General features: G+C 33.6%; 1 protein-coding gene across 4 annotated transcripts; it reads right to left on the reverse strand.

Annotated features, from left to right (window-relative positions):
• LOC130898451 (retinal guanylyl cyclase 2) lies at positions 1-27636 on the reverse strand. 4 transcript variants are annotated; one of them, XM_057807776.1, is made up of 18 exons: positions 27501-27636; positions 27042-27290; positions 26579-26724; positions 25021-25147; positions 23052-23204; positions 19496-20166; positions 16379-16525; positions 16062-16322; positions 13346-13505; positions 7133-7282; positions 6761-7073; positions 5503-5767; positions 5230-5422; positions 3762-3939; positions 3677-3688; positions 3431-3619; positions 3110-3377; positions 1-350 (listed from the first exon to the last, which is right to left on the reverse strand). In XM_057807776.1, exons 2-18 carry the CDS (start codon positions 27208-27210, stop codon positions 192-194), a joined length of 3561 nt encoding a protein of 1186 aa, XP_057663759.1. In that variant the 5' UTR covers positions 27211-27290; positions 27501-27636; the 3' UTR covers positions 1-191. The 4 variants fall into 4 exon arrangements, with proteins under 4 accessions (XP_057663759.1, XP_057663757.1, XP_057663760.1 ...); XM_057807774.1 differs by having other exon boundaries at positions 16379-16567; XM_057807777.1 differs by lacking the exon at positions 3677-3688.
• Positions 27637-27862: the final 226 nt, after the last annotated feature.

A 27862-nucleotide genomic window follows, 5' to 3' on the forward strand; every position in this document is an offset into this window, starting at 1 on the left:
TTATTTTTTGAAGGACACATTCATTATTATAATTGCTTATTTTTTATTTCCTAAAATGACTAAATTTGTGCTTTTCACGAATAGACGAACGCCGAGTTCGTGTAAGATCGTTACGGTGATTCTTAATGTCCGAAATAAATGAAAAATAAAATCAAATACCCTGTGGAAAACTATAAAATGTGAAATGGAAGTCAGTGTATCAGGGAATCAGCTGATATCGATAGAGTACATTGAATGGGGGAGAGATTTCCGGGCGACGTCGCTGTTGCCGGATTTCGTAATGGAATTTCTTCGATTTTTTCTAAATCTGCGGCGCCGGCGGAATTTTGCTTGCACAATTTCGGAATTATCTGAGGAAATGATGATAATTCAATTTTTATTCGAAAAATTATCATTTCTTGAGTTTTTCGCGGTTTACGTTCATTTTTATAGAATAGAAAAAGTTTCAAGGTTACAAATGTCATTAAATCGATGATTCAATCAATTGCGTTTCGTAAAATGGATAAAAATTTAGTTCTATGGTTCGGATCATCGACTTTTCAGCTACGTTTCTCAAAATGAGAGAAAATGCCATATAAACATTAGAACTTTTGACAGAAATCTTCTTCTTTCAGATCTTTGATCACAAATCCCGCTTTTCAACATCTGACAGCTGTCAATAATTAGAAGAAATTTACTTCTATGTTTCGAATCATCGATTTTATAGCAGCGTTTCTCAAAATAAGTGGAAATGTCGTATGAATATTGAAAATTTAGATCGAAATCTTCTTCTTTCAGATATTTGATCACTAAACCCTATTCGACAGCTGTCAGAAGCACCGAGAACGATGAATTACGGTTCTATGACTCGGATCATCGATATAATTGACTTTAATCTTGAAATTATGTTGAAATGACATAGAAAAATCAAAAATTTCGACATAAATCGTCTACATCCGCATTTTTGTCCGACAAAAGTTGACAATAAACATTCGACAGCTGTCAGAAGCACCAAGAACGATGAATTACGGTTCTATGACTCGGATCATCGATATAATTGACTTTAATCTTGAAATTATGTTGAAATGACATACAAAAATCGAAAGTTTCCACATAAATCGTCTACATCCGTATTTTGTCCGACAAAAGTTGACAATAAACATTCGACAGCTGTCAGAAGCACCGAGAACGATGAATTACGGTTCTATGACTCGGATCATCGATATAATTGACTTTAATCTTGAAATTATGTTGAAATGACATACAAAAATCGAAAATTTCGACATAAATCGTCTACATCCGTATTTTGTCCGACAAAAGTTGACAATAAACATTCGACAGCTGTCAGAAGCACCGAGAACGATGAATTACGGTTCTATGACTCGGATCATCGATATAAATGACTTTAATCTTGAAATTATGTTGAAATGACATACAAAAATCGAAAGTTTCGACATAAATCGTCTACTTTTGCATTTTTGTCCGACAAAAGTTGACAATAAACATTCGACAGCTGTCAGAAGCACCGAGAACGATGAATTACGGTTCTATGACTCGGATCATCGATATAAATGACTTTAATCTTGAAATTATGTTGAAATGACATACAAAAATAAAAAATTTCGACGAAAATCGTCTACTTTTGCATTTTTGTCCGACAAAAGTTGACAATAAACATTCGACAGCTGTCAGAAGCACCAAGAACGATGAATTACGGTTCTATGGCTCGGATCATCGATATAAATGACTTTAATCTTGAAATTATGTTGAAATGACATACAAAAATCAAAAATTTCGACATAAATCGTCTATTTCCGCATTTTTGTCCGACAAAAGTTGACAATAAACATTCGACAGCTGTCAGAAGCACCGAGAACGATGAATTACGGTTCTATGACTCGGATCATCGATATAAATGACTTTAATCTTGAAATTATGTTGAAATGACATACAAAAATCGAAAGTTTCGACATAAATCGTCTACTTTTGCATTTTTGTCCGACAAAAGTTGACAATAAACATTCGACAGCTGTCAGAAGCACCGAGAACGATGAATTACGGTTCTATGACTCGGATCATCGATGTAAATGACTTTAATCTTGAAATTATGTTGAAATGACATACAAAAATAAAAAATTTCGACGAAAATCGTCTACTTTTGCATTTTTGTCCCACAAAAGTTGACAATAAACATTCGACAGCTGTCAGAAGCACCGAGAACGATGAATTACGGTTCTATGACTCGGATCATCGATATAAATGACTTTAATCTTGAAATTATGTTGAAATGACATACAAAAATCAAAAATTTCGACATAAATCGTCTATTTCCGCATTTTTGTCCGACAAAAGTTGACAATAAACATTCGACAGCTGTCAGAAGCACCGAGAACGATGAATTACGGTTCTATGACTCGGATCATCGATATAAATGACTTTAATCTTGAAATTATGTTGAAATGACATACAAAAATCGAAAGTTTCGACATAAATCGTCTACTTTTGCATTTTTGTCCGACAAAAGTTGACAATAAACATTCGACAGCTGTCAGAAGCACCGAGAACGATGAATTACGGTTCTATGACTCGGATCATCGATATAATTGACTTTAATCTTGAAATTATGTTGAAATGACATACAAAAATCAAAAATTTCGACATAAATCGTCTATTTCCGCATTTTTGTCCGACAAAAGTTGACAATAAACATTCGACAGCTGTCAGAAGCACCGAGAACGATGAATTACGGTTCTATGACTCGGATCATCGATATAAATGACTTTAATCTTGAAATTATGTTGAAATGACATACAAAAATCGAAAGTTTCGACATAAATCGTCTACTTTTGCATTTTTGTCCGACAAAAGTTGACAATAAACATTCGACAGCTGTCAGAAGCACCGAGAACGATGAATTACGGTTCTATGACTCGGATCATCGATATAATTGACTTTAATCTTGAAATTATGTTGAAATGACATACAAAAATCAAAAATTTCGACATAAATCGTCTATTTCCGCATTTTTGTCCGACAAAAGTTGACAATAAACATTCGACAGCTGTCAAAAGCACCACGAACGATGAATTACGGTTCTATATCTCGGATCATCGATATAATTAACGCTTACCATCAAATTATCTTCGCTCCTAATAACGTCCTCGGCCCTATCCAAACTAAACTGCCTCCTCAATAATTTCCCCACCCTATGTTTCGGACTCAAACACTTATATTGATTATAAGGTTTACTCAGATCGTCCTCCTCGATAATTTTCGGTTTCCTCGTATACAGGGACGTAGTCGAAGCACCGAGAAGCGCAGCCGCCACTTCGGAAGCCGATACCGGAGTACCAAGTACGATTGGCACATCGCTCGACGTGCTTTTCACCATTTCACACCTGAAATTCGATATAAATGGGACACCCGGTATATAACATACACCCGTATGTACCTTTGCCCGATATCGTCGACAGTTTTTACCAAACTGGAGAACTTGGAAAGCTCCATGGTCCTCATAAAGGAGGGATTCAAATTTGGTGATTTGTTGTAATGATCGTGATGTTTCGATCCATTCGATAGAGTATCACATAAATCTTCGTATTGGCTCAAAGACGAGCTGATTATGAGGCTTTCGTCCAACCTGAAATTTATCACCACCATTCGATCGATTTTTATCAAAAAAGGGGAACTTACTTACCCATGGGATTCCCTTGCAAAAAAAAATTATATTAAACCAAAAAAAAAAACGAAATTTCGGATATTCTATTGTAGAAAAAACTTACTCGATTGACGGAGGATCCGGAAGCGGTTTATCGAATCCGGATTTTCCTAATAACCAATAAGTATCCATTGTTCCTTTTCCTTTTATTTCCGTCGGTCCTCTCGATTCGATCTGGTATCCTCCGGCTTTTTCTAAGCGGATTTTCGTCGCTTCCGACATGTGTATCCTCCAAGCCGAGCCTTTATATTGAAATCCATGAAAAAAAATGGAAATTTTTGACGTTATTTTCGAAATGTATCAAATAATTTGTTATGATCTACATTTCTAGCTGACCCTGTATGTCAAGAACGGTATTGGGGGGAAAAATTGAAAGCTACACAAAATATTAGTGTGAAAGTAGCTTAAATCGTTCCAGTGTCGTCGTTAGGGGGGTGACAATAATTTCTTTTTTAATTTTCTTTTTATATTTATGATTTTTAATAAACAGATTTTTCTTCTATATGAATATAATCATAACACGAACGATTTTTCATGTTTCTTCTTCTTTTTTATCAACTTTCCCTTGACATTGACGTTTATATGAAAACTTGAGTTATTCCAGTGGCGTAGGAAGAGATATTTCGATTTATCAACCACAGTGAACTGAATTGAAGTCACTCGTAAAAAATTAAATCCATTGGCGTAGTCAGAATTTTAACAACTTGGTAACAGCGTCAATTGTTCCAATGACGTATGACGGAAGATTTTGACAGCTCATGTGAATTAGCGTCAATTTCATCCAGTGACGTAATAAGGGGGATTCAAATTCACTGATTTTTAATAAAACGTGTAAAACAACCCTAATTTTATCCAGTGGTGTAGTGAGAGGGATTCAAATTCATTGATTACAATAAACTAAACGATTCCAGTGGCGTCGTGAGAGGGATTTTCCATAAAACGTGTAATACAACCCTGATTTCATCCAGTGGCGTAGTTAGAGGGATTCAAACTAACCGATTGCAGTGAACTAAATCAATCCAGTGGTGTACGACGAAAAATTTTTGTAGTTCGTGTAAATTAGCGTTAATTCCATCCAGTGACGTAGTAAGGGGGATTCAAATTCACATATTACAATAAACTAAACGATCCCAGTGGCGTCGTGTGGGGGATTTTCCATAAAACGTGTAATACAACCCTGATTTCATCCAGTGGCGTAGTTAGAGGGATTCAAACTAACCGATTGCAGTGAACTAAATCAATCCAGTGGTGTACGACGAAAAATTTTTGTAGTTCGTGTAAATTAGCGTTAATTCCATCCAGTGACGTAGTAAAGGGGATTCAAATTTACATATTACAATAAACTAAACGATTCCAGTGGCGTCGTATGGGGGATTTTCAATAAAACGTGTAATACAACCCTGATTTCATCCAGTGGTGTAGTGAGGTGTATTCAAATGCTGGTATTTTGAGCAATTCCAGTGGCGTACGACAAAATAACGATAAAAATTGGACAAATTAAGAAAAAAAAAATGATTGATATCGAATTTTACCTGTTGATTCCATTCGAGAGGCGGTATTTACGGTATCTCCGAAAAGGCAGTACCTAGGCATCGTCAGACCGACCACTCCAGCGCAACAAGGTCCCGAATGCAGTCCGATTCTCAGTCTTAAGGGTGTTCTGGGTAAATGCCTGATACAAAATCTTCCGCTTTGATGTAACAGATCCAGCGCCATCGTCGCTATCTGAAATGATATGATTCGCTTATTATCTTATTCTCGGGGAAAACGATATGGCAACGTTGTATAATTTTGAGGTTAGTTACCTGTTCCGCGTGATCGGGAATCCTTACAGGCAATCCCCCCACTACCATATAAGCATCGCCGATCGTCTCGACTTTGTAAACATTGTAAGCATTGATTGTGGCATCGAAGCATGTATACAGGTCGTTCAATAAGTCCACGACTTGGAATGGGGTGGAATGGGCGGAAATGGTCGTAAAACCGACGATATCCGAAAAGTAAATGGTCACTTCTTCGAATTCTTCGGGATCGACGGGCATTCCCAGTTTCAATTTATCGGCTACGTAACTAAAAACGCCCTGTACGTTTATAACAGTAGACGCGAACGAAAGGGAGAAAAACATGGAAAATTAGGTTGTTTTTCACGAAGTTTCCGTCAAAATCTAATAAAAAAAGTTGTCGGGCATCGGTAAACATCTTAAAGCGAATTTAGACGGTAGACATTTTGAAATATTCGACGGAATTTATCGATTACCTCGTATAGAATTTTAATAATCGTTCGGGAAGAAAACAAAATTATTTGGGGTGGAAAATAAACGATAAAAACCGTCAAAACACACCCCCATTCCGAAGTTACCCACGCGGTTTAATTTTCACGTAAACATCGCTGATTTAGATACGAGGGGATATCCAAAAGTTGACTTATAATACATTTGGTTGTATTAGACAATAAGTTGAATGGATATGACGTCATTGAGATATTTTACGAGGGGTGTTTGGAAATAAACGGTTTTTAATGGATACTGATACGATTTTATTAGTTTAACATTGGAATGAACAAATTTATCAAGTCATACGTGTTCTTGAGATCTTTCACGGACGAATTATCATGTAATAACGATACATATGATACGAGGGACTTTCGAAACTAACTTTTAATATCTTATAGATGGATTTAAGTCTAATTATATACGTAAAACGACGCCATAATGAATTTGACAACAAAAACGTGTTCCTGAGATCTTTTATGTATGAATTATCATGTAATAACGATATATATGATACGAGGGACTTTCGAAACTAACTTTTAATATCTTATAGATGGATTTAAGTCTAATTATATACGTAAAACGACGCCATAATGAATTTGACAACAAAAACGTGTTCCTGAGATCTTTTATGTATGAATTATCATGTAATAACGATATATATGATACGAGGGACTTTCGAAACTAACTTTTAATATATTACAGACAGATGTAGACGAATTTTGATACTTTAAAAGACGTTATAGACTGATATAAATATTTTTTGACCTCAAAACATAAAAATTCTCCTTACCTAGGCAACATCCTGTTCAATAATTGTTCCGTTTTCTTCTTTTCGATGTCCAGCTGTTCCGTCCTCTCTCTGATCAACTCTTCCAAATTATTCGAATATTTTTCCAACATTTGAAACATTGTATCGACGATATTGACCTTTTTGCCGTGATTTAATTTTTTGAATTGATCGTGAACCGTATTGAAATCGGGACGCATTTCCGCTTGCTCAGCCCAACATTGTCTCATTATATTTATGGCTTCCGGTGGGGCGGCGCCTTTGCTCACGGAAGGTCGGATCAGGGGAGGGGGTCGTTTAATCTTCTCTATAATTTCTGTAATTTTGAAGAGAATTTGAAGGATTTTGACGAGTTGAAAGTGGTTTTTTCGTTACCTTCTGGGGTAAGGGCTAGCATACAAAACGGTTCCCCTCTTACCACTACTTCCTGTAAGATTATCCCGAAGGAAAATACGTCACCGGCTTGGGTACCTTTCTTCCTCAAGCTACTATGTCGTAGGAGTTCGGGAGCTGTCCATAGTAGCTCTGGAATATGACGGATATGTCAATAATGGTAAGAAATGTCCATACCGAAAATAACATAAGAATTTAGAACGAACTTTGAGTCTTTTGGACAGAAGAACCTGGATCAACGAAGAAAGTAAAAAATTTTGTAAAAATTAATGTCTTTTTGGCCTCATACCCTTTTCAAAGCGATGTTACTATGCTGACGAAGCTCAATAATACCGAAACCGGTCTGATAATCATAGAAATAACTATTATAACAATTATAATCAATATTAATACAACTGATGCCAAAATTTTTTGAATTTCGTTGTAAATAATGTTTCTGTGTAGTAAATGATGGAATCATAATAATAAATGGAGTTAATCAAGTCGAATTGATATCTAGTGAGGCTTGTAGGTCGGAAAATATGTAATAGAAGAATGGATAATACTGAAAAAGAGTTCAAATAGAAGAAAAAAGACGGTATTCTGGTCAAATAAGCTAAAAAAATGCAATATTATTGGTAAAACCAGTGAAAAAAGGCAAAATTATAGGCAAAACAGTGAAAAAAGGCAAAGTTATAGGCAAAACCAGTGAAACAAGGCAAAGTTATAGGCAAAACCAGTGGAAAAGACAGTATCATACTTAAAAACAGTGAAAACCGGCACTATTTTAGGCAAAACCAGTGAAAATATGTAATATTATAGGCAAAACTAGTGAAAAAGGCAGTATTATAGGCAAAACTAGTGAAAATATGTAATATTATAGGCAAAACTGGTGAAAAAGGCAGTATTATAGGTGAAACCAGTGGAAAAAGGCAATATTATAGGCAAAACTAGTGAAAAAGGCAGTATTATAGGCAAAACTGGTGAAAAAAAGGCAGTATTATATGTAAAACCAGTGAAACAAGGCAAAGTTTAGGCAAAACCAGTGGAAAAGACAGTATCATACTTAAAAACAGTGAAAACTGGCACTATTATAGGCAAAACCAGTGAAAAAACGGCACTAATATAGGCAAAACCAGTGAAAATATGTAATATTATAGGCAAAACTAGTGAAAAAGGCAGTATTATAGGTGAAACCAGTGGAAAAAGGCAATATTATAGGCAAAACTAGTTTAAAAAAGGCAGTATTATAGGCAAAATCAGTGAAAAAGGCAGTAACATACTGAAAAACAGTGAAAAACGGCACTCTTCTAGGCAAAACTAGTTAAAAACTAGTATTATAGGCAAAACCAGTGAAAAGGGCAATAATATTGGCAAAACTAGTGAAACAATTTAGTATATTAGGCAAAAACAGTGAAAAGGGTGGTATTATAGGCAAACTCAGTGAAAAAAGGCTGTATTATACTCGAATCTTCAAAAAAATACTATAGTACTGTCAATAACGCTGAAAAAAGTCGATATCATCATTGATCATTTTGAAAAAAGTCCACAATCATTTTCAGTGTCGCTGAAAAGAGTATATTATAATAAAAACGACGTTAAAAAGATTATATCAAATTGTAGATTGTCAAAAGTACTGAAAAATATTCTCTTTAGCAGTAGAAACCACCAAAAATCCACTGTGAAAACGATACGTTACGCTGACGAGGTCTAAAATCACCTAAACCGCTCCAAAACTCACACAAATTCCTATCCATTTCGTATTTTACATAAAAAAAAACGCAATTTTCGCCTAATTATTGATAAATACGTTTTATGAATAGATAAATAAATTTTTATATTGTTATCTATTCAGCCGTAGGTATAAAGAGAACGTTAACGAATACATTTAATGCAGTTGATAATCGAAAATGAGAATAATAAGTTTAATTTGTTTATTTATAATCGTTTTTCAAAGCGACGCAGCTACAAGTAGGTTCATTTATTATATATAACATTATTGAGTAGATATTTTTTTCCAGTGAAACAGGAAATGAATTAAATGTCACTATATTAATCGATAAGTGGTTGAAGACTGTATATTTTCAACTTTTATACACATTTTACGTGAAGTAAACATGCCGCGACAGATTTATTGCGTTCAAAAATTACTTATACGAGTGTAGGTTTGTATATAACGATAAAAAATAAACAGAAAATAACATTAAACTCCAATCAAATATATTTTTCGCACAATATAAAGCCTAGATAAACTTTTTCAAACTTTATCTGACTCGAAATAACCGTTTCAATAACGAAATTCCGATAATTTATTCGATTTTGTGCTGATGAGACCTGCAAAGACCAAAACCAGTAGGAAAAGACTATAGCATAGTCAAATACGCTAAAAAAAAGAGTCGAATCTTCTGAAATAGGCAGTATTATAGACAAAACATGTGAAAAAAGGCAATATTATGGGCAAAATCAGTGAAAAAAGGCAGTCTAATAGGCAAAATCAGTCAAAAAGGCGGTATTATAATCAGAACCAGTTGAAAAGGCAGTATTATAGGCAAAACTAGTGAAGAAAGGTAATATTATAAGCGAATCCAGTGACAAAAGCAGTATTATAGGCGAAAATAGTCAAAAAAGGCAGTATTATAGGCAATACCAGTGAAAAAAGGTAAAATTATAGGCAAAAACAAACAAAAAAGGTGGTATCATAGGCAGAACCAGTGAAAAAAGGTAATATTATACGCAAAAACAGTGAAAAAAGGCGGTATTACGGGCGAAAACAGTGAAAAAAGGTAATTTTATAGTCAAAACCGGTAAAAAAGGCAGCATTGTAGGCATCACCAGAGGAAAAAGGTAATATTATAGCCAAAAACAGTGAAAATATGCAGTATTATAGGCGAAAACAGGCAGAAAAGGCGGTATTATAGGCAAAACCAGTGAAAAAATGCAGTATTATAGGCGAAAACAGTCAAAAAAGCGTTATTATAGGCAAAACTAGTGAAAAAGGCAGTATTATAGGCGAAAATAATGAAAAAATGCAGTATTATAGGCAAAAACAGTCACAAAAAGCGGTATTATAGGCGGAACCAGTGGAAAAGGCAGTATTATAGGCGGAACCAGTGGAAAAGGCAGTATTATAGGCGAAAATAGTGATAAAACTCACTATTTTAAGCAAAAACAGTCAAAAAGGGAGGTATTATAGGCGAAACCAGTGAAAAACAGCAGTATCATAGGCAAAACCAGTGAAAAAAGGCAGTATTATAGACGAAAACAGTCAAAAAAGCGTTATTATAGGCAAAACTAGTGTAAAAGGCAGTATTATAGGCGAAAATAATGGAAAAAGACAGTATTATAGGCAAAAACAGTCACAAAAAGCGGTATTATAGGCGGAATCAGTGGAAAAGGCAGTATTATAGGCGAAAATAGTGATAAAACTCACTATTTTAGGCAAAAACAGTCAAAAAGGGAGGTATTATAGGCGAAACCAGTGAAAAACAGCAGTATCATAGGCAAAACCAGTGAAAAAATGCAGTATTATAGGCGAAAACAGTCAAAAAAGCATTATTATAGGCAAAACTAGTGTAAAAGGCAGTATTATAGGTGAAAATAATGAAAAAAGGCAGTATTATATGCAAAAACAGTCACAAAAAGCGGTATTATAGGCGGAATCAGTGGAAAAGGCAGTATTATAGGCGAAAATAGTGATAAAACTCACTATTTTAGGCAAAAACAGTCAAAAAGGGAGGTATTATAGGCGAAACCAGTGAAAAACAGCAGTATCATAGGCAAAACCAGTGAAAAAATGGAGTATTATAGGCGAAAACAGTCAAAAAAGCATTATTATAGGCAAAACTAGTGTAAAAGGCAGTATTATAGGCGAAAATAATGGAAAAAGACAGTATTATAGGCAAAAACAGTCACAAAAAGCGGTATTATAGGCGGAATCAGTGGAAAAGGCAGTATTATAGGCGAAAATAGTGATAAAACTCACTATTTTAGGCAAAAACAGTCAAAAAGGGAGGTATTATAGGCGAAACCAGTGAAAAACAGCAGTATCATAGGCAAAACCAGTGAAAAAATGCAGTATTATAGGCGAAAACAGTCAAAAAAGCATTATTATAGGCAAAACTAGTGTAAAAGGCAGTATTATAGGTGAAAATAATGAAAAAAGGCAGTATTATATGCAAAAACAGTCACAAAAAGCGGTATTATAGGCGGAATCAGTGGAAAAGGCAGTATTATAGGCGAAAATAGTGATAAAACTCACTATTTTAGGCAAAAACAGTCAAAAAGGGAGGTATTATAGGCGAAACCAGTGAAAAACAGCAGTATCATAGGCAAAACCAGTGAAAAAATGCAGTATTATAGGCGAAAACAGTCAAAAAAGCATTATTATAGGCAAAACTAGTGTAAAAGGCAGTATTATAGGTGAAAATAATGAAAAAAGGCAGTATTATATGCAAAAACAGTCACAAAAAGCGGTATTATAGGCGGAACCAGTGGAAAAGGCAGTATTATAGGCGAAAATAGTGATAAAACTCACTATTTTAGGCAAAAACAGTCAAAAAGGGAGGTATTATAGGCGAAACCAGTGAAAAACAGCAGTATCATAGGCAAAACCAGTGAAAAAAGGCAGTATTATAGGCGAAAGCAGTCAAAAAAGCGGTATTATAGGCGGGATTAGTGTAAAAGGCATTATTATAGGCGAAAATAGTGATAAAAGGCAGTATTATAGGGAAAAACAGTCACAAAAAGCGGTATTATAGGCGGAATCAGTGGAAAAGGCAGTATTATAGGCGAAAATAGTGATAAAACTCACTATTTTAGGCAAAAACAGTCAAAAAGGGAGGTATTATAGGCGAAACCAGTGAAAAACAGCAGTATCATAGGCAAAACCAGTGAAAAAAGGCAGTATTATAGACGAAAACAGTCAAAAAAGCGTTATTATAGGCAAAACTAGTGTAAAAGGCAGTATTATAGGCGAAAATAATGAAAAAAGACAGTATTATAGGCAAAAACAGTCACAAAAAGAGGTATTATAGGCGGAATCAGTGGAAAAGGCAGTATTATAGGCAAAAATAGTGATAAAACTCACTATTTTAGGCAAAAACAGTCAAAAAGGGAGGTATTATAGGCGAAACCAGTGAAAAATAGCAGTATCATAGGCAAAACCAGTGAAAAAAGGCAGTATTATAGGCGAAAACAGTAAAAAAAAGCGGTATTATAGGCGGAATTAGTGTAAAAGGCAGTATTATAGGCGAAAATAGTGATAAAAGGCAGTATTATAGGCAAAAACAGTCAAAAAAAAGCGGTATTATAGGCGAAACCAGTAAAAAAAGGCAGTAGTATAATCAAAACTACTGGAAAAAGCTTTTTCTTAGTCAAAGGACAGGCAGTATTATGAACAAAATCAATCAAGTACGCTGAAAAAAGGCAGTATTATTGTCAAAAGTACTATCAAAGACAGTATCATAGTCAAATAAGCTAAAAAAAGACAATATTCGAGTTAAAACCAGTAAAAAAACGCGGTATTATAATCAAATATCACTAAATTAATAGATAAGTGAATGAAACTATTCATTTTAAATTGATTGCATTGAAAAATCACTTATAAGAGGGTATATTTTTCTTAACGATAATAAACAAACAGAAAATAACTTTCATCCCCTACGGAAAATCTTTTCCGGATTATATAGAAACGGGATTCGTTTATTTATCCTCGAAATAACCGTTTCAATAACGAAATTTCGATTGTTCATTCGGTATTGCGCTGATGAGACCCGCTATGACCAAAACAGTAACTTACAGCGAGACAAATGGAAATAAACTTTATTTTTTCAACAGTTACAGCTTGCCAATCTAACGAGTACTACGAAAATTGTGCTACTTGTTCAAACGTGGAAGGAACATGTCAGAATTTACGCCGAAATTCTACAGTTTGTCCCCAAGTTTGTATGGAGGAATGTAGATGTAAATCGGGATATCTAAGGGACACCACAACCGGGGTTTGCGTGCTTCCGAGGTCATGTCCAGAGACATAAAACGTGGAATTTTGATAATAAATATTTTCAAATGTTTTTGTTTTATTTGTATTCTTTCTTATATTATATATAGCGAAAGCTACTCGAGACGCCAAGTGGGCGCTTCGCAACTTTTAATTATATATAAAAAATTCCTATGAAATTTGGATATTGGTGTGAATTTTATTTAAAATCTTGTACTCACCTCTTGCGGTTTTATTTGGAGGCGGTATACCCTGCGCTTCGTAGAAAGCTGGTAAGCCGTAATCGGCGATTTTGAGAACCCATCTGGCGTCTATGACGCAATTTCTCGAAGTCAAATATCCGTGTACTTTTATAGGAGTGGAATGTAAATATTTCATTCCCTGTTGGAATGAAAAACATGAAAAATTTTGTCTTAAGGGATCGAAATCAGATCAAAATTTATAGACAAAACTGTCGAAAAAACAATGTACAAAGTATTGAAATTGTCAAAAGAGGACAGTATTATAATTTAAATTGTCAAAAAAGACAGTACAAGGTATTAAAACTGTCAAAAAGGGGCAGTATCATAGTCAAAACTGCCAAAAAAGGAAGTAAAAGGTATTAAAACTGTCAAAATAGGGCATTATCATAGTTAAAAGTGTCAAAAAAGACAGTACAAGGTATTAAAACTGTCAAAAGAGGAGTATCATAGTCAGAAGTGTCAAAAAAGACAGTACAAGTTATTAGAACTGTCAAAAGAGGAGTATCATAGTCGAAACTGTCAAAAAAGACAGTACAAGATATTGAATCTGTCAAAAAGGGGCAGTGTCATAGTTGAAACTGTCAAAAAAGACTATACAAGGTATTAAAACCGTCAAAAAGGGGCAGTATCATAGTCAAAACTGTCGAAAAAGACAGTAAAAGGTATTGAATCTGTCAAAAGGGGGCAGTATCATAGTGAAAAGTGTCAAATAAGGCAGTACAAGTATTGAAACTGTCGAAAGGAGACATAATCATAGTCAAAACTGTCAAAAAAGACAGTACAAGGTATTAAAACTGTCAAAAAGGGGCAGTATCATAGTGAAAAGTGTCAAATAAGGCAGTACAAGTATTGAAACTGTCGAAAGGAGACATAATCATAGTCAAAACTGTCAAAAAAGACAGTACAAGGTATTAAAACTGTCAAAAGGGGGCAGTATCATAGTGAAAAGTGTCAAATAAGGCAGTACAAGTATTGAAACTGTCGAAAGGAGACATAATCATAGTCAAAACTGTCAAAAAAGACAGTACAAGGTATTAAAACTGTCAAAAAGGGGCAGTATCATAGTCAAAAGTGTCAAAAAAGACAGTACAAGGTATTAAAACTGTCAAAAGAGGAGTATCATAGTCAGAAGTGTCAAAAAAGACAGTACAAGTTATTAGAACTGCCAAAAGAGGAGTATCATAGTCGAAACTGTCAAAAAAGACAGTACAAGATATTGAATCTGTCAAAAAGGGGCAGTGTCATAGTTGAAACTGTCAAAAAAGACTATACAAGCTATTAAAACCGTCAAAAAGGGGCAGTATCATAGTCAAAACTGTCGAAAAAGACAGTAAAAGGTATTGAATCTGTCAAAAGGGGGCAATATCATAGTTGAAACTGTCAAAAAAGACTATACAAGGTATTAAAACCGTCAAAAAGGGGCAGTATCATAGTTGAAACTGTCAAAAAAGACTGTGCAAGGTATTAAAACTGTCAAAAAGGGGCAGTATCGTAGTCAAAACTGCCAGAAAAGACAGTAAATGGTATTGAATCTATCAAAAGAGGGCAGTATCATAGTCAAGTGTCAAAAAGACAGTACGAGGTATTAAAACTGTCAAAAAGGGGTAGTATCATAGACAAAGCTGTCAAAAAGAAAGTTTTCCAATGAAACGGTCAAAAGTAAACAGTATTATAGCCAAAACTGTCAAAAAGAACACTATATAGTTATAAAACTGTCAAAAAAGAGTATTACAGACAAAACTGAAAAAAAAGACGGAGAAAATTGCCGAAAAAGACAGTATAGTTGATAAAACTGTCTAAAGGGCAGAATTATAGACAAAAATGTCAAAAAACAGTATTATAGACAATACCGGGAAATAAGAAAGTATTATAGTCAGTATTTTCAAAAAATAGGCAGTATTATTATAAAAATACTTTAAAAACCGCCGAAAAAAGTATTATCGACAAAACAGCTAATAAAAGACAGTATTAAAAGCAACATTCTCAAAAAAAGACAGTATATTACTGAAAATTACTAAAAATCTAATATTATACTTAAAATTTTCCCCTAAACTTCCCAGGAAGAGGCAGTCAAATTTCTCCCAAAAGACAGAATTATAGTCAAAATTCTCCCAAAAGACAGAATTATAGTTAAAATTCTTTCCAAAAGACATAATTATAGTCAAAAGACAGTATTATAGCCAAAATTCACCCCAAAAGACAGTATTATAGTCAGAATTCCCACAAAAGACAGAAGTATAATCATAATTCCCTCCAAAAGACAGTATTATAGTCAAAATTCCCCCCAAAAGAGAGTATTATAGTCATAATTCCCCCAAAATACAGAAGTATAGACAAAATTCCCCCCAAAAGACAGTATTATAGTCAAAATTCCCCCCAAAAGAGAGTATTATAGTCATAATTCCCCCAAAATACAGAAGTATAGACAAAATTCCCCCCAAAAGACAGTATTATAGTCAGAATTCCCCCAAAAAACAGAAGTATAGTCAAAATTCCCCCCAAAAGACATAATTATAGTCACTATTCCCTCCAAAAGACAGTATTATAGTCAAAATTCCCCTAAAAAGACAGAAATATAGACAAAATTCCCCCCAAAAGACAGTATTATAGTTGAAATACCCAGAAAAACAGGATATTTCCATCAATTAGTATAGTAAGTTTTCATAGTTTTAATTGAATCACTCGATATACTCACCCTAACGAGATCCGTTAATAAACTAAGTCGAAACGACCAATCCAATTTGATGTCGTCCTGCTGCAAGACGTCCTGTAAAGAGCCCCTAGCGCAATATTCCGATACCAGCGCCGCCCTCGGCGGCTCGGCGAGACATCCTATGAAAGGATTGAGATTCTCGTGTCGTAAACCGTGAAGCAGGACGAGCAGTTCCACCGATTTCGCCTTCAATTCGTTCCCGCCCCCCATCGAAGGAAGCGGTTTCATTTGAACGAGATCCCCCTGGAAAATTAGACATATAACTTTTCACCCTGTATATTTATAGTTTCGAAACTCACGTTATATCGAACTCTAGGATCGACGATAAGTTGTTTGGCTAAATTAGGACTCGAACTTGTCCTGGCGGGTGTCCTTACGGACGTACCCCCGGATCCTTGCAGTAAATCGGGTTTTTCGACTTCTGGACCCCCGAATTCTTGTAGTTGCTGCAACCAACAACACAACATGGCTTCGATACCCTCGTCTACCTGAGGCAACAAGAAAAAACAACAATTTCCGATATCAGTAACGAGAAGTTTGTTAGTTCACCCTGTATAAGTACTCGGAGGGAATCTCTAGTTTATATCGTCTTCGTTTTGGCGAAGGTGCCAACTGCGGAATCGCCACAATTTGGAAAAATAAGTCTTGGCTGCCGAAAAACTTCTAATTTCTTTATAATTTTGAGAAAATATTGAAATATACAGGGTCTTTCAATATATTATAGATGGATTCTATCATATTCTTTTCAAGGAGATTGAAAAAAAGACAGTTTATGATCGAATTGCCTGAAAAGAGTTGTCGTCATTGTCAATTTCACTGAAAAAGCAGTATTATAGTCAGAATCATCAAAAAAACAGTATTATAGTCAAAAACAGACAGTATTATAGTCAAACCTTCTGAAAAAAGCAGTATTCTTGACTAAACTTCTGAAAGCGACTATATTCATAGTCAAATTCACTGTAGGGACACTATTGTAGTCAAAACTCCCGAAATAAGATCGTGTTATAGTCAAAATCTTGATAAACAGACAGTATTATAGTCAAAAACATAAAAGAAAACAGTATCATAGTCAAACCTTCTGAAAAAAGCAGTATTTTTGACGAAACTTCTGAACGCGACTACATTCATAGTCAAATTCACTGTAGGGACAGTATTGTAGTCAAAACTCCCGAAATAAGATCGTGTTATAGTCAAAATCTTGATAAACAGACAGTATTATAGTCAAAAACATAAAAGAAGACTGTATTATAGTCAAACCTTCTGAAAAAAGCAGTATTCTTGACGAAACTTCTGAAAGCGACTACATTCATAGTCAAATTCACTGTAGAGACAATATTATAGTCAAAATAGACGTAAAATACAGTATTTTGGCTTGCTGAAAAACACTGTACTATAGACCAGACTCTAATGATAGTCAAATTCACTGTGAAAACAGTATCATAGTCAAAAGAAGACAGTATTAAAGTCAAAATAGTAAAAAGTCAGGATTGTCACCAGAACTGCCAAAAATAAAAAGTGCCATGGACTAAATCTCTAAAAAAGACTGTAATCATTGTCAAATTCACTATAAACGTAATATTATAGTCAAAATTATCAAACATGGACAGTACTGTATCCAGGTCTGCAAGAAACAAGCAGTATTAAAGATGACAGCTTCAAAAAGAATTCGAAAGGTAGTCAAATTCACTGCTAAGACAGTATTATAGTCAAAACGACAAGAAAGAGACAGTATTATAGTCAAAATAGTGAAAAAGGCAGTATTGTAGATATGTATGCTTTAAATAAGCAGTTCTATACACTAAAGATCTTAGAAGAACTCTAATTATAGTCAAATTCACTAAAAAGACAGCATTTTGGTTAAAACACCAAAAAAAGACAGTACTATAGTCAAAATAAGCATACCATACACGGAAGCTATAAAAAGAACTTTAAGCATTGTCAATTTTACTGAAAATACAGTATTATGGTGAAAACTACTCTAAAAGACAGTATTATAGTCAAAATTTCCCCCAAAAGACAGTATTTCAGGCGAAATTCCCCCCAAAAGACAGTATTATGATCAAAATTAATCCCAAAAGACAGTATTATAGGCAAAATTACCCCAAAAGACTCTAAGCATTGAAAAATTTACTGAAAATCCAGTTTTATCGTCAAAAATACTCTAAAAGACAGTATTATAGCCAAAATTCCCCCCAAAAGACAGTATTATGATCAAAATTAATCCCAAAAGACAGTATTATAGGCAAAATTACCCCAAAAGACTCTAAGCATTGAAAAATTTACTGAAAATCCAGTTTTATCGTCAAAAATACTCTAAAAGACAGTATTATAGCCAAAATTCCCCCCAAAAGACAGTATTATGATCAAAATTAATCCCAAAAGACAGTATTATAGGCAAAATTACCCCAAAAGACTCTAAGCATTGAAAAATTTACTGAAAATGCAGTTTTATCGTCAAAAATACTCTAAAAGACAGTATTATAGCCGAAATTCCCCCCAAAAGACAGTATTATGATCAAAATTAATCCCAAAAGACAGTATTATAGGCAAAATTACCCCAAAAGACTCTAAGCATTGAAAAATTTACTGAAAATCCAGTTTTATCGTCAAAAATACTCTAAAAGACAGTATTATAGCCAAAATTACTCCCAAAAGACTCTAAGCATTGAAAAATTTACTGAAAATCCAGTTTTATCGTCAAAAATACTCCAAAAGACAGTATTATAGCCAAAATTTCCCCTAAAAGACAGTATTATAGGCAAAATTACTCCCAAAAGACTCTAAGCATTGAAAAATTTACTGAAAATGCAGTTTTATCGTCAAAAATACTCTAAAAGACAGTATTATAATCAAAATTCCCCCCAAAAGACAGTATTATAGGCAAAATTCACTCCAAAAGACAGTATTATAGTCAAAATTTTCCCCAAAAGACAGTATTTCAGGCAAAATTCCCCCCAAAAGACAGTATTACATTCAAAATTCCTCCCGAAAGACAGTATTATAGGCAAAATTACAAAATTTTAACAAAAAATCCATAATTTCAATAAATAAAATAAACAATATACATTTATACAGGGTCTTCCGAAAGAAAATGATTCATTTCTCTCGAAATTATTCTATAAAACAATTTGCGTTAACCCTATACGAAAAAAATTACGTTTAATATTATTCATAGTATTCCCTACAACAAATTTTCCAACAAAATCACTTCCAATAACAATAAAATTACACCTCATACAGGGTTCTCCATTTGTTTTACTAATATTTACTTTACAATTAAAGTACGTTTTCAATTCCTAACAAACTTCGAATTATGAACATTTTTTCACATAAATTTGATATAAAATCGTCTATTTTCCCTTCAACGTCGATTTATACAGGGTATTCTCCAAAATATATACAAAAAAAACACTCACCCTTCGGCTATCCGTGATTTGCGGGAAAACGAAATCGTTGGCCGTCAGTATCACCTTGTAAGGACCTTTAGACACCCTCTTCTTCAACAATTGATTCCTCAAAAGTATAACTAAACCTGTTATCAAGGAAACAAGTAAACACGAACAGCCCAGTATCACCATAACGCTAATAATTTTATCGAAACCCGATCTGCAATCGTCGCATTCGTCTATTTGGATGTGTTTCACCGACCATTCCTCCAAATTGACATCGAACGTCTCCACGGTGTCGTTAGGGGTTATTTCCATAAGCGGTCTGAGGGAATCGTCGTTCGCGAAATCCCCCAAAACGAATTCTATCGAATCCTCAATCGAAAATAAAGCGGATCTCACACGCGACGTCAAATAACGTTCTATGCCGTCCGGTAAGTTGTTGTAGATCGTTTCCTCGGTGTTATTTTCGAAGTACACCCTGTATTTTTCTATGAAAATTAGCGAGTTACTTTTGGTGGAAACGTTGATTTGTTCGGTGGTGTTATTGTGGGGGTAGTTTCGGAAATATTGCAGCCAGTCTGGTACGTTGGATACGTCTATGAAGACGGATATGGTGTTGTGGGTGTGCAGTTGAAGGTTTTCGAGGATGTTCACGACCATTTTACCGAAATTCGTCGCTGGCAAACAGACTATAACGGCTGGAATGGAAAACGGTTATAAACGTGTCGGTTTTGTTGGAATATCACCCTGTATATGCGTGAATAGTTTACGAGGTTTCAATTAAGAAAGGTTTTTGTGAAGGTATATTACCAAAATTTGGACGATGAAGTAGGTTTTCGATTGTTTTTAAAGGTATATTAAAAAAAATTTGATACAAAGTACATTTTCTTTTTTTTTTGTTGAATTATATCGCCGGAAATCATGGAAGTTTTGATGAAAATTGTAGGTTTCTAATGAGTTTGTGGAGGTTTCTTACCACCATTTGCCAAATTTCAATCAAATTTGCCATAATTTTATACGAAAACGTCAATTTTTAGCGTTTTTTGGTCTCAATTTCAATAAAAAAAGTTGAATTTCAGCTTTTTACGCACCTCAACTAGCAACTTTTGATGCTAACTTTCCATAACTTTTTAAGAAGTCAATGTTTAATGTATTTTGAGGACACTACATCAAAATCCGCCAAATTTTAAGGAAAATTCGACAAAATTTCGATGAAAAAATCGATTTTTGACGTGTTTCGAGGATACTACACCAAAATCCGCCAAATTTTAAAAAAATTCGCCAAAATTTCGATGAAAAAATCGGTTTTGAGGACACTACATCAAAATCCACCAAATTTTAAAAAAATTCGCCAAAATTTCGATGAAAAAATCGGTTATTGACGTGTTTCGAGGATACTACATCAAAATCCGCCAAATTTTAAAAAAATTCGCCAAAATTTCGGTGAAAAAATCGGTTATTGACGTGTTTTGAGGACACTACATCAAAATCCGCCAAATTTTAAAAAAATTCGCCAAAATTTCGATGAAAAAATCGGTTATTGACGTGTTTCGAGGATACTACATCAAAATCCGCCAAATTTTAAAAAAATTCGCCAAAATTCCGATGAAAAAATCGGTTATTGACGTGTTTTGAGGACACTACATCAAAATCCGCCAAATTTTAAGGAAAATTCGACAAAATTTCGATGAAAAAATCGATTTTTGACGTGTTTCGAGGATACTACACCAAAATCCGCCAAATTTTAAAAAAATTCGCCAAAATTTCGATGAAAAAATCGGTTTTGAGGACACTACATCAAAATCCACCAAATTTTAAAAAAATTCGCCAAAATTTCGATGAAAAAATCGGTTATTGACGTGTTTCGAGGATACTACATCAAAATCCGCCAAATTTTAAAAAAATTCGCCAAAATTTCGGTGAAAAAATCGGTTATTGACGTGTTTTGAGGACACTACATCAAAATCCGCCAAATTTTAAAAAAATTCGCCAAAATTTCGATGAAAAAATCGGTTATTGACGTGTTTCGAGGATACTACATCAAAATCCGCCAAATTTTAAAAAAATTCGCCAAAATTCCGATGAAAAAATCGGTTATTGACGTGTTTTGAGGACACTACATCAAAATCCGCTAAATTTTAAAAAAATTCGCCAAAATTTCGGTGAAAAAATCGGTTATTGACGTGTTTTGAGGACACTACACCAAAAACTGCCAAAATTTAAGGCGAATTCGCGAAAATTTTATAAAAAAGTTGAATATGAAGTTTTACAAATGATATTACGCCTTAATTAGCTAAATTTTAATGATAAATCGCCAAAATTTGGTTGAAATGTCGATTTCCAACGTTTCCTAGGGAACTACAATCGAATATGGAAAATTTTCAAGCAAATTCCTCAAAACTTCCATGAAAAAGTTGATTTTCAACGTTCTTGATAATTTACTGCACCAGAATTCACCAAGTTTTAAGACATTTTCGCCAAAATTTCAATGAAAAAGTTAAATTTCAACTTTCTAAGAAGGTATTATAACTATGACTAGCCAAATTTTAATGCTAATTCGCCAAAATTTGGTCGAAAATATTATTTTCTACGTTTTTTGAAGACACTACATCAAAATTTGCCAAATTTTTAGGCGAATTCCCCAAAATTTCCATGAAAAAGTTGATTTTCAACGTTCTTGATAAGTTACTACATCAGAATTCACCAAATTTTCGCCAAAATTTTAATGAAAAAGTTAAATTCCAGCTTTCTAAGAAGGTATTATAACATGACTAGCCAAATTTTAATACTAAATCACCAAAATTGAGTTAAAAAATCGATTTTCAATTTCCTCAGATGATAAGGAACATTCACGTCCAAAATTTTCTCAAAATATTGCATTTTGGTTAAGGCATTATCTCCAGATTCACCAAAATTTCGATGAAAAAACAAATTCTTAAGATTTGGTGACGCGAATTCACCAAAATTTGAAAATCTCACTTCAGAACCCCGAATTTCGAATTCTTCTAGATTCTATCGCTTTCCTGAGCATATCAATTATTTCTACAGGGTTTTACGAAAATTTCAGTCATAAATATACCTCATTTTCAATGAGATACAGGCTAACAAAGTTACAAAGGAAATACAAATTTCATTGTATATATTTTCTTCGTCCCCCGTATTCCGACTTAAAAATTATCATTCATTTAAACAAAGGACATTTCGGATATTTTCAATTCCATCAAGTAATTTCTCTAATACATCACGAAATGCTGTATAAATTTTCAGTCAGTGAAAACCTGCTTTTCCTCGTATTTCCTCGTGATTGAATCCACGAAATTGCCTTGGAATGTAGTTTATGAACCGAACTTCCGACAAAACGAAAGCTTTCAGTCAGAAGCCTGCTCGGAACATTCTTCTGGTTCGATTAGTACAATAAAACATTTTTACGACATCAAGATTAAATTTGAACTCGCGTTTTTGGAGGTTCGTATTTATAAAATGGAAATTCTGGTAAACAGTCAAAAATACTACTTTTCCAAAAATTTTCATTCATTCATTGTTATTTCTAAGGGTGAATTTAGATATTTATTCGCATATTTACCTCGACAGGGGTTTTTCTTCAGCACGTTCAACTGTTTTCGAAGGTTTTTTCTTGTACAAGATCCGTCCAGATTGAAAAAATGTCTCGGTATGATCCCTAATTCTCTACATTGTACATCGATAGATTGAGAAAGTGAAGGCCACCATCCTTTATCTAGAAAAATGATCAAGTAATTGAGTATTTTTCCATAAATTTTGTATTTCCACTCGATTTTAGTCAATAAAAACTGATACTAATTACAGAATAAACTTGTTGTTTATTAAATTCGTTACGTTCCTAATGTGACGACACGATTTTTAATAAAAATCGGTATTTCTCCCAAGGAAAAGTTTGCCAAGAACATTTATTAATAAGAATAGTCGCGAAAATACGCCTTAAGCACTGACATTTGAAGCTAGTGATGGTAGTGAAAGTAGAAAATCACGAAACTGTTATTTTCTAATTGTTTTGATTATCATATTAAATATTCAGTTGAAAATTGTATTTTTTTCTCACAAATTAAACTTTCTAGTCATTAAAGTCTTTCCTTTGTCGTTGTGATGACAAGATTTTCAAGATAAATCAATATTTCTTGTTGCTAAAAGTTTACCAAAAACATTTATTAATAAGAATAGTCGCGAAAATACGCCTTAAGCAATGTCAATTAAAGCTAGTGATGATAGTCGAAGTAGAAAATGACTAAACTGTTATTTTTTCAACTGTTATTGATTATTTTATTGAATATTCAGTCGAAACTTGTTTTTTTTAGAGATTTCACTCACTGTTTATTAAATTCGTTACGTTTCCGTCGTAAGAACACAATTTTTGAAAACCAACGGTGTTTTTAGTTGGTAAAAGTTTACCAAAAACATTTATTAATAAGAATAATCACCAAAATACGCCTTAAACAATGTCAATTAAAGCTAGTGATGATAGTCGAAGTAGAAAATAATTGCACTGTTATTTTTCCAACTTTTTTTGATTATTTTATTGAATATTGAGTCGTAAATGGTTTTTTTCATTGATTTCACTTGTTATTTATTAAAATCGTTACATTTCCGTCGTATTGACACGATTTTTAAAAACATTTGATATTTCCTATTGGTAAAAGTTTGCCAAAAACATTTTATTAATAACAATAGTCGCCAAAATACGCCTTGAGCAATGTCAATTAAAGCTAGTGATGATAGTCGAAGTAGAAAATGACTAAACTGTTATTTTTTCAACTGTTATTGATTATTTTATTGAATATTCAGTCGAAACTTGTTTTTTTTTTTAGAGATTTTACTCATTGTTTATTAAATTCGTTACGTTTCCGTCGTACGGACACAATTTTTGAAAACCAACGGTGTTTTCAGTTGGTAAAAGTTTACCAAAAACCTTTAATAATAAGAATAGTCGCCAAAAAACGCCTTTAGCAATGACAATTAACGCTAGTGATGGCAATCAAAATAGAAAATCACCGAACTGTTATTTTTTCACATTTCACTACCATTTCTATCTGTTTTTAATACATAATTGAACAATTTTCTTATAGGACATATTTTTTTCTCGTTAAAGCAAGAAATCAATATCATAATAAAGTAAAAAAAACATGTTTATCAAAGCTCGCTCTTTCAAGGTATCCGATATCAAAACTCTAACGAATAAAAACAAGACCCGACATCATATTTATTTTGATTTCACTATAGTGAAAGACCAAATATTTGAAGGTCGATATTGAAATAAACAATTACGTCTAGTTCCCAATTTATTTCTATTCCTGGACATTTCGAAATTGATTCGGTCCAGTAGGTACCCAGCGAAAAGATAAAACCCCATCAACATTAACGTCCTCTCTTTTTAACACAACTTTGAATCCCCTTCTAGATTAAACGCTAAGCCCTTGAGACCCTAACGTCGCATTAGAAACACCAGATTATGAATCTTTTATACGGGGGTTGTTAGAAAAGTTAGATGATTTGCGAACTGAAAAAAATTCGATACTTACTACTTGAAATAATTGCGACTGATTTCCATTTAATAGTTTTCACTATTTTGGCGAATCCACGGCTTATTATGGAAATCGAAGGGCTCACTTTCAATCCGCTTCGTTCGTTATTGATTTCCATAGAAATCTAGGATAAAATAAAGAGTGATGCGTATGGAGATTAGATGAAAATTGTCTTTATATTAAAACGAAGAAAATCGATACAAAATATTTATTAGAGTGGAATATTGCTGAAATAGAATGTTCTCTATTAAATAGAGGCTCTAAAATGAGTAGTAGCTCTATTATGACATTCAGATTCTTGCAGTGGATGATATAGAGTCGAAAATGACGTTCGAGCTCGAGAAAACGTACTTATTAGTGTCTTATTCCTAAACTAGAAAGTTTAATGACTGTTCTCTATTGAATAGAGGCTCTAAAAATGAGTAGTAGCCCTATTCTGACATTCAGATTCATACAGTAGAGGATATAGAGTCGAAAATGACGTTCGAGCTCGAGAAAACGTACTTATTAGTGTCTTATTCCTAAACTAGAAAGTTTAATGACTGTTCTCTATTGAATAGAGGCTCTAAAAATGAGTAGTAGCCCTATTCTGACATTCAGATTCATACAGTAGAGGATATAGAGTCGAAAATGACGTTCGAGCTCGAGAAAACGTACTTATTAGTGTCTTATTCCTAAACTAGAAAGTTTAATGACTGTTCTCTATTGAATAGAGGCTCTAAAAATGAGTAGTAGCCCTATTCTGACATTCAGATTCATACAGTAGAGGATATAGAGTCGAAAATGACGTTCGAGCTCGAGAAAACGTACTTATTAGTGTCTTATTCCTAAACTACAAAGTTTAATGACTGTTCTCTATTGAATAGAGGCTCTAAAAATGAGTAGTAGCCCTATTCTGACCTTCAGATTCATACAGTAGAGGATATAGAGTCGAAAATGAGGTTCGAGCTCGAGAAAACGTACTTATTAGTGTCTTATTTCTAAACTAGAAAGTTTAATGACTGTTTTCTATTAAATAGAGGCTCTAAAAATGAGTAGTAGCTCTATTCTGACGTTCATATTCATACCGTAGATGATATAGAGTCGAAAATGAGGTTCGAGCTCGAGAAAATGTACTTATTAGTGTCTTATTCCTAAACTAAAAAGTTTAATGATTGTTCTCTATCAAATAGAGGCTCTAAAAATGAGTATTAGCTCTATTCTGACGTTCACATTCATACAGTAGATGATATAGAGTCGAAAATGAGGTTCGAGCTCGAGAAAACGTACTTATTAGTGTCTTATTTCTAAACTAGAAAGTTTAATGACTGTTCTCTATTAAATAGAGGCTCTAAAAATGAGTATCAACTCTATTCTGACATTCAGATTCTTGCAGTGGATGATACAGAGTCGAAAATGACGTTTGGGTTCGAGAAAACGTACTTACTAGTGTCTTAAAGAAGATAAGAAAGTTTAATAGAGTATTCTGTATGAAATAGAGGCTCTAAAAATAAGTAGTAGCTCTATTCTGACATACAGATTCATAAAGTAGATAAAATAAATCCATTGAACTTACCTCTGGACAATTCCATGCCACCAAAGACTTATTTTGATACATACGAAGAAAATAAACAGCCGCGCACGTTTCCGCGTTGAAAGTACCGATAACAAATGTATAATTCGTCGAAAGATGTCGCACGAGTCGATCTTTATCACAGATATCTGTGAAAAAACGAAAATTTCATCAAATTTTTTCAATGCAAGTCCAATTTTTTACCTCACACTGTATATTACATAACAATTTTATACATAGATTCATATTGATACGTTTTATTATGAAAAAAGTGGAAATTCGTTCAGTAATACGATTAAAAAGCAAGTGCCGGACTCGCCCGAAACGTAAATAAACAAAAGTTTAATTTCCGAGAATTTTAATTCGAATAAATGTCAAATTTGTCATTCTATCTTATCAAAAATGATGTCATTTTGCATATATTGAGTGACAGTTTAAAATCTAGGGCAAATTGTTTATTATTTACCTTCTTTATTCATGATTGCTACTGAAACGTTCAGTTCCTTCAGTTTCTGTTGGATCGTATCTAAATTTAGAGGATAATAACAAAGTTCTGTAAAAACGAGTGTCGGTGATTGACTGATAGTTAAACGAATGCAGGCCAGCAACCCCAGGAGTAGTGGCAGGCCTGCCATGCTGATCTGTTCAACGAGGCATGGTCCAAAACTTTCAAATTTCAATCAACTACGCATTTTCTTTCGAGAAAGTGCCATATCTGCAAGAAATAATCACATTTTATTATAAATAGAACTTCATTAAGGTTTATTTTTATGAAAAAAAGCCTCGAATCATCATTTGATTTGTTTACAGTGCTCCAATTCAACAGTTTTCTGGTATTTTCATCTTGAATTTCAATTACAGTTAATGATAACACGTTTTTTGATGGATTTATTAATAAAAAAATATATTATACGTATAATTATACCTTTTAAATTTCCAAACGTATTTTTAAATATCAACACAAAAACAAAATACACAAAAAACAAACGCGCAACGTCGACGCAATCTTGTCCTCGAAGGGATATCCCGAAAACTGACTATTCCTTGAATCCTGCGTGTGTGTAAAGGGAATCCTGGGAACGTTATGACACGACGTCCGCCTGGACCAGCCGAACCGATCGATTCCACCCAGTGGCGTATGCAAAAATGGTCGTAAATTCATTTAAAATACCACGTGGTGTTTCTAATAGATTCAAAATATTTTTATCCCTATATACTTTCATTAAATCGTATAAATCATTATCATTTTATGTATATTTATTTATATTTACAAATTTAACTATTAAA

The sequence above is a fragment of the Diorhabda carinulata genome, chromosome 10 (genome assembly GCF_026250575.1).
Source record: "Diorhabda carinulata isolate Delta chromosome 10, icDioCari1.1, whole genome shotgun sequence".
Taxonomy (NCBI): Eukaryota; Metazoa; Arthropoda; class Insecta; order Coleoptera; family Chrysomelidae; genus Diorhabda; species Diorhabda carinulata.